Genomic DNA, 7,162 nt, shown 5'->3' with positions numbered 1-7,162 from the left:
GCCATAAAAAGAAACGAAATTGAGTTACTTGTAGTGAGGTGGATGGACTTAGAGTCTGTCATACAGAGTGAAGTAATTCAGAAAGAGAAAAACAAATACAGTATGCTAACACATATATATGGAATCTAAAAAAAAAAAAGGTTATGAATAACCTAGGGGCAGGACAGGAATAAAGACGCAGATGTAGAGAATGGACTTGAGGACACGGGGAGGGGGAAGGGTAAGCTGGGACGAAGTGTGAGAATGGCATGTACTTATACATACACTACCAAATGTAAAATAGCTCGTGGGAAGCAGCCTCATAGCACAGCTCAGTGTTTTGTGACCACCTAGAGGGGTGGGATAGGGACGGTGGGAGGGAGACACAAGAGGGAGGAGATATGGGGATATATGTTTATGTATAGCTGATTCGCTTTGTTATAAAGCAGAAACTAACACACCATTGTAAAGCAATTGTACTCCAATAAAGATGTTTAAAAAAAAAAACGAAGGAAGACACATCCTGGGCTTTAAAAGTTGTCTCCAGCCAGATTCACTTCCAAGCAGCAGGCCAGCCTTCCTCCCTGGGCAGCACTTTTGAAATGTAAAATGGTTTGTTTTGTTGTTTTTTCACCATTGACCTACATTTGGAGGAATGGAGCCTAGTTTTTGCATTTGGAGATGTGCTGTGCATCCTTAATGGCCTCAGCATTCCCACCAGAGGATGTGTCACTTTCACAACCCAAATTCAGCTGAAACTTACAAGCTATTCAGACAGGACAGTGTCCCTATGTACACAGACGGTCCAAGCCCCAGAATCTCCCTGTCCCAGACCCTCTGGACCATAAAGCTACCAACACAGTCCAACCAAACATATGCCAGTCACAGCCTCAAGAATGCCACAGTGAAGGGAGTGGCCATGAGATCTTCACAGAAAGGAAACTGTCTAATGATTTCTAGAGCAGTCAGAAATTCCTGGTTCGATGTGAGTCTGTCTGCCTAGTTACTTAACCTCTCTGTGCTTTGGATTCCTTCTCTGTGAAACAAGTGTACTAACACTTACCTTGCCCTTTGCAAGAATCAACTGAGGTGACAGATGCAAAATAAAACATTTGTAAACCAGGGGTCTTTGGGGAGGGTGCATTGTAATTGTCAGAGAATTGTTTCAAAATAGACATGCCAAAATCCCTTCCTCACTCTGGCCATATGTATTCTGGAAAGGTCCACAGAAGATTCATTGATCCACACTGCCCCATCCTCCTACATGACTGGGCTCTCTGAACCCCCTCCTTATGTCAGAGATGCCCAGGGCTCAGCAACCAGCCAACCCCAGACTCTGGACCCTTGACTGTTGTTCACATTGACTAATAAATCCCCAGCTTGCTTGTGGTTGCCCATATTCACATATGCATCAACCCAACACAAGGCCCTTAGCAGCCACCATGTTTATCCAGCAGGGTCTTTAGACCCCTTCTCAGACACAGGTCCCTTGAACACTTGAGTATCATTGATGGTGATTTGTCACTAATATCATGCAGACCATGCTCACATGTAAAATATCTTCTTGGCAGTTTTCAAAAAAGGCCCCAAACCTTTGACATTTCTCCCATTGAAAAGTAGAGTCTATGTCCCCTCCACGTGAATCTGCACAAATGTATGAGTGCTTCAACCAGTAGAGAATGGTAAAAGTGTTGCTGTATGACTCCCAGTTTTGGTCAGAAAAAGCAATACAGCTTCGACTTGGATCTCTTGGAATACTCACTCTGGTGGAAGCTAGATGCTATACAAGAAGCCCAACTACCCTGAGATCACCACGCTGGAGCGATCCCAGGTGGGACTCCAGTTGACAGCCCCAGCTGAGCTCCTAGGCAGCAGCGAGCGCCAAGAACAGCCATGTGAGTGAGCCGTTTTGAACGTTCAGCCTTATCAAAACTTCAGTGATCCCAGCCCCAGCCAGCTTCTGACAGTAATCACTTCAAAGACCCCGTGGAAGAAATGCCCAGCCCAGCCCTTCCTGAATTCCTGCCTCACAAAATTGTGAACAAAATTAAGTGGTGGTTTTAGATTGCTAAGTTTTGGTGTAAGTTGCTACAAAGTGAAACACCTTCTAACTCCAATTTTTAAACAATAAGGTGGTGAACATGAGAGGTGGACATTTGCTCGGGTTGCTTGATCCCATCACAGGTAGGCAGTCTTATATTCCATGGATGGGAATAAAAGTTGGTGAACTTCCCGGAAGCAATTTTGGCAACACCCAGAGAGAGCTTTGTTTTTTTTATTTTTTTTTAAGATGGTAAATTTTGTTATTTTTTAAATGTTTATTGGAGTATAGTTGCTTTACAATGCTGTGTTAGTTTCTTGCTGTACAGCAAAATGAATCAGTCATACGTATACATATACCCACTCTTTTTTAGGTTTCCTTCCCATTTAGGTCACCACAGAGCATTGAGTAGAGTTCCCTGTGCTGTACAGTAGGTTCTCATTAATTACCTATTTTATACATAGTAGTGTATATATGTCAGTCCCAATCGCCCCAGGGAGAGCTTTAAAAGACAAATGTCCTTTGACCTCTCAACTGCAATTTAGGACTCTGCTCCAGTGAACTGATTACAGGTATACACAAGGAATTATCTGAATCAGCTGTACAGATGTTCATTCGGTACAAAATGAACAAAATAGCAAAACACTGGAAATAACCTAAATGTTCCACTGAGAGATTGGTTAAATAAGCTTTAATTTATTCACTCAAGAAACTACTTTACACCTGTTTAAAATTATGTTTTTGAAGTATATTTGATGACAAAATATTCATGACCTATTGGTAAATAAAAGTTGAGATTACAAATGGTATTTTCCTTATGTTAAAACTACATGTAAGACGCAAGAGGGAAAAGATAGGGAACATATGTATATGTATAACTGATTCACTTTGTTGTAAAGAAGAAACTAACACACTATTGTAAAGCAATTATACTCCAATAAAGATGTTAAAAATAAAATAAAATAAAAAAATAAAAAATAATTTAAAAAATAAATAAACTACATGTATCTGGAAGAAAACATCTCAAATTATAAAGGTGATAATGGCTGAATACTGGCGTTGCTCTCAGTTTTTACTTATTTTTTCCATATTTTCTACATTTTTTATTATCAATATGTACTACTTCTATAATTAGAAAAAAAAGATATTTCAAAGAGAAAGAAAAAAATGTGATGCTCAAATTGCCAAGAATGTGAAAGAGGATGGAAAAAACTTCGTGAAACTCAGTCTAAACCCCTCCCTGGGCTAACCCTTCCCTGTGTACCTAAGTGCCAGTGACTTCTAGAATTGTAAAGCAATTATACTCCAATAAAGATGTTAAAAATAAAATAAAATAAAAAAATAAAAAATAATTTAAAAAATAAATAAACTACATGTATCTGGAAGAAAACATCTCAAATTATAAAGGTGATAATGGCTGAATACTGGCGTTGCTCTCAGTTTTTACTTATTTTTTCCATATTTTCTACATTTTTTATTATCAATATGTACTACTTCTATAATTAGAAAAAAAAGATATTTCAAAGAGAAAGAAAAAAATGTGATGCTCAAATTGCCAAGAATGTGAAAGAGGATGGAAAAAACTTCGTGAAACTCAGTCTAAACCCCTCCCTGGGCTAACCCTTCCCTGTGTACCTAAGTGCCAGTGACTTCTAGAAGGCTAGTAGGACCGCCAATCATAGCTACAGATAGAACTGAGCTGGCAAACTGGAGACTGAGATTGAAAATCAGAAACCAAAAGTTAAAGGGGAGCTGGGAAAAGAAACTACCAGATGGAGAACCATCCAGTCTAGCAAAAGACCCCAGGGCCCTGGCCATATCACTATAAGCAGAAGGTGACATACAGTTTACTACAGAACTATAAGAAGGTAGCCACTCAGTGTGTATACGTGGTGGTGAGTTGGGAGGAGCTTAAGTGGGGGCCATAGATTACAAGCTCCTGGGGTCTCCTGAAGACTCACATGAGCAAAATGCAGGCTCTAGCACTGCACTGTCTAATATGGCAACCACTACCCACGTGAGCTATTTAAATTTAGAAATTAAAATGAAATAAAATGTAAAACTCAGTTCTGTCACATTAGCCACAATTCAAGTGGCTAATGGTTATCATATTAGACAGAGCAGAGTAGGAATTTTCCATCATCATAGAAAACTTTCTAATAGACAGCACTGCTCTAGGGAATCGCTTAACTTGGATTCTTTGATTTCTGCAGGGACAGCAATGCCTGGTGGAAAGATGGAATTGGAAGTCAGAGGCCAGTTGAAACTCAACTCTCACATTTATCAAATGTGAGATTTTGGACCCATTACTAACCTCCCTGAGTCTCAGTTTCCTTACCCATCAAATGGAAATAAGAATATCTGCCTCATAGTGTCATGATAAAAACTACAGGACACAAAGAATGCAATAGATCAATGTTTACTCCAGTAGGTGCTCAAAAAGCAGTAGCTATGATACTAATGAGGATCCATGGGATCATTCTAAGAACATCTCAGAATATCCTAACCAACCAGACCTACTCAGAAACCAGGACCCTTGGCACCCAGGATCAGCTTAAAACTAAGAGGTTCTCTGGCTTTTTGCAAGGTTTTTGTAAGATCACATGGTCTCAAACCTAATATAAGCCCAAGCACATGAACACTGAAAGAAGCAGGTTTGAAGATTCCTAGAGCTCTGTAGCTATCGCCTCTCCCCACAGCACAGCTTCTTGTCCCCATTCTGTAAATGGGGAACTGGAGTTCAGCAAGTTTATCATTGGTGCAGCTTGGGACTCAAACCCAGGTCTCAAGTGCCCCACACCTCCCCTGCCACCTGCTAAAATGTCTTCTGACAGTGGCATATTCAGGAGGCTTTGTGAAACTCAGCCTAAACCCCTCCCTGAGCTAACATATGACCCAGCAATACCACTCCTGGGCATATAACCAGAGAAAACCATAATTCGAAAATGTGCTTGCACCCCAATATTCATTGCAGCACTATTTACAATCGCCAGGACGTGGAAGCAACTGAAATGTCCATCAACCGAGGAATGCATGCAGAAGATGTGGTACATTCATACGATGGAATATTATTCAGCCATAAAAAAAAGAACAAAATAATGCCACTTGCAGCAACATGGATGGACCTAGAGATTGTCATACTGAGTGAAGTAAGTCAGACAGAGAAAGACAAATATGTGATATCACTTATATGTGGAATCTAAAAAAAGGGTACAAATGAGCTTATCTACAAAACAGAAATAGAGTCACAGACATAGAAAACAAACCTATGGTTACTGGGCAGAAGCGGTAGGGAGGGATAAATTGGGAGATTGGGACTGACATATACACACTACTATATATAAAATAGATAACTAACAAGGACCTACTGTATAGCACAGGGAACTCTACTCAATACTCTGTAATGGCCTATATGGAAAAAGAATCTAAAAAAGAGTGGAATAGGTATATGTGTAACTGATTCACTTTGCTGTACACCTGAAACTAACACAATATTGTACATCAACTATACTCCAATAAAAAAAAAATTTAATTTAAGAAAAAAAACGAGGCTCCCGCGGCCGGAGCAGCGGCCCGGCTCAGCGCGGCACAGCGCAGTCGGGTCGAGCGCTCACCACAGAGAGGAGGTTTTCTAGGCCGTCCCGCCTTCTGCTACCGTCGGCGGGCTGCGCCGCTCGATCCCGCACGCGCCTCTGCGCTCCTCGCCGCTTCCACCCCCGCGGCCGCCGCTCCCCTCGACGTCCGCACACACACACCATGACGAAGCAAGAGAAGAAGTCCTTCAACCAGAGCCTGGCCGAGTGGAAGCTCTTCATCTACAACCCGAGCAATGGAGAGCTCCTGGGGCGCACCGCCAAGAGCTGGGGTTTGATCTTGCTCTTTTACCTAGTCTTTTATGGGTTCCTGGCTGCACTCTTTTCATTCACAATGTGGGCTATGCTTCAGACTCTGAACGATGAGGTTCCAAAATATCGTGACCAGATTCCTAGTCCAGGGCTTATGGTTTTTCCAAAACCGGTGACAGCATTGCTTCAGACTCTGAACGATGAGGTTCCAAAATATCGTGACCAGATTCCTAGTCCAGGGCTTATGGTTTTTCCAAAACCGGTGACAGCATCGGATTTTTCATTCAGCGTGTCTAATCCAGAGTCCTATAGAGGGTACATTAATGACCTTAAGAAATTTCTAAAGTGTAAGTATGTTTTTTTTGGAGTAAGTTAAAGATTTTAGTTATTACAGAAACTAGCACCAAATTATGATTACTTTTAGAAACATTATTCTTAGCATTTGTCTTGCCTTTTCTGCATGGGAGCTATCTACAGCCATTAGTTGCCATCCAGCTCATCTTTGGTAATAGAAATGACATAAACGAAGTCACAGTTGAGTGCAAGATTGATGGATCACCCAACCTAAAAAACCAGGATGATCGTGACAAGTTTTTAGGACGAGTTGTATTCAAGATCACCATGCGTCCATAGTAGGAGTTAAGATATCTCCACAGAGTAAACGTTGTGTTGTCTGTCTTCATTTTGTATCAGCTGGACCTGCCATTCCAGAATCATGAGACCACCTTGGAGAAAGGTGGAGTGGTGCATGACACTGGTGTAGCATCATAATGTGCTTCCAGATCATAGCGTTCAGTATCCTTCAAAGTAACTGCCTGTTGCCTCTGCTGCGTTTTGAACGATGTACAGTCACCAGATAGGGATTGTGAACACCTGATTCTGAACATGTAGGATGGGGGTCTTGGCCAATTTTTATGTGGTTTAATTGCCAAGTGTCTAAAGCTTCATGTGCTGTGCTATGTAAATATTTTATAGATTTAACACTGGTTAACTGTCATATTTTGATGCCAGCAAAGTTTTAGGGGATAAAATGGTACCTGACCAACGTCAAATGACTTTATAGCTGCAAGAAATGCAGTGTGTGGAGAAGCTCTGTATGTGAGGAGGAAAAAGGAAAATAAAAGTGGATTTGAAAGGTTAAAAAAAAAAACCCTCCTTGGGCAGAGCAAGCCTGTCTGCTAGAGGAAATGAGAGGAGACTCCTGGTCTCCGAGGATTGGGCAGCAGACTCCTGCTATTCCCACAGAGGATGAAGAATCAGAACAAGCCCTCAGCGGTTGGAGGACATAAAAAGCACT

At 41.3% G+C, this 7,162-nt stretch overlaps 1 protein-coding gene across 1 annotated transcript; it reads left to right on the top strand.

Annotated features, from left to right (window-relative positions):
* Positions 1-5,673: 5,673 nt before the first annotated feature.
* LOC102982855 (sodium/potassium-transporting ATPase subunit beta-3-like) lies at positions 5,674-6,568 on the top strand. The gene is made up of 3 exons (XM_055086898.1): positions 5,674-5,980; positions 6,071-6,212; positions 6,305-6,568. The coding sequence occupies exons 1-3, from the start codon at positions 5,777-5,779 to the stop codon at positions 6,496-6,498; spliced, it is 540 nt and encodes a 179-aa protein (XP_054942873.1). The 5' UTR covers positions 5,674-5,776; the 3' UTR covers positions 6,499-6,568.
* The last annotated feature ends 594 nt before the right edge of the window (positions 6,569-7,162 follow it).

Source organism: Physeter macrocephalus, chromosome 1 (assembly GCF_002837175.3).
Source record: "Physeter macrocephalus isolate SW-GA chromosome 1, ASM283717v5, whole genome shotgun sequence".
Lineage (NCBI taxonomy): Eukaryota > Metazoa > Chordata > Mammalia > Artiodactyla > Physeteridae > Physeter > Physeter macrocephalus.
This window is presented reverse-complemented; position numbering and strand designations above follow the sequence as displayed.

What these genes read in the sequence shown, in the direction of transcription:
- LOC102982855 (XM_055086898.1), top strand. Translation starts at nt 5,777, where the DNA reads ATGACGAAGCAAGAGAAGAAGTCCTTCAACCAGAGCCTGGCCGAGTGG. An exon ending in TTCAGACTCTGAACGATGAG is followed by an intron (nt 5,981 to 6,070) that starts GTTCCAAAATAT and finishes CTGAACGATGAG; the next exon opens with GTTCCAAAATATCGTGACCA. An exon ending in CCTTAAGAAATTTCTAAAGT is followed by an intron (nt 6,213 to 6,304) that starts GTAAGTATGTTT and finishes CATTATTCTTAG; the next exon opens with CATTTGTCTTGCCTTTTCTG.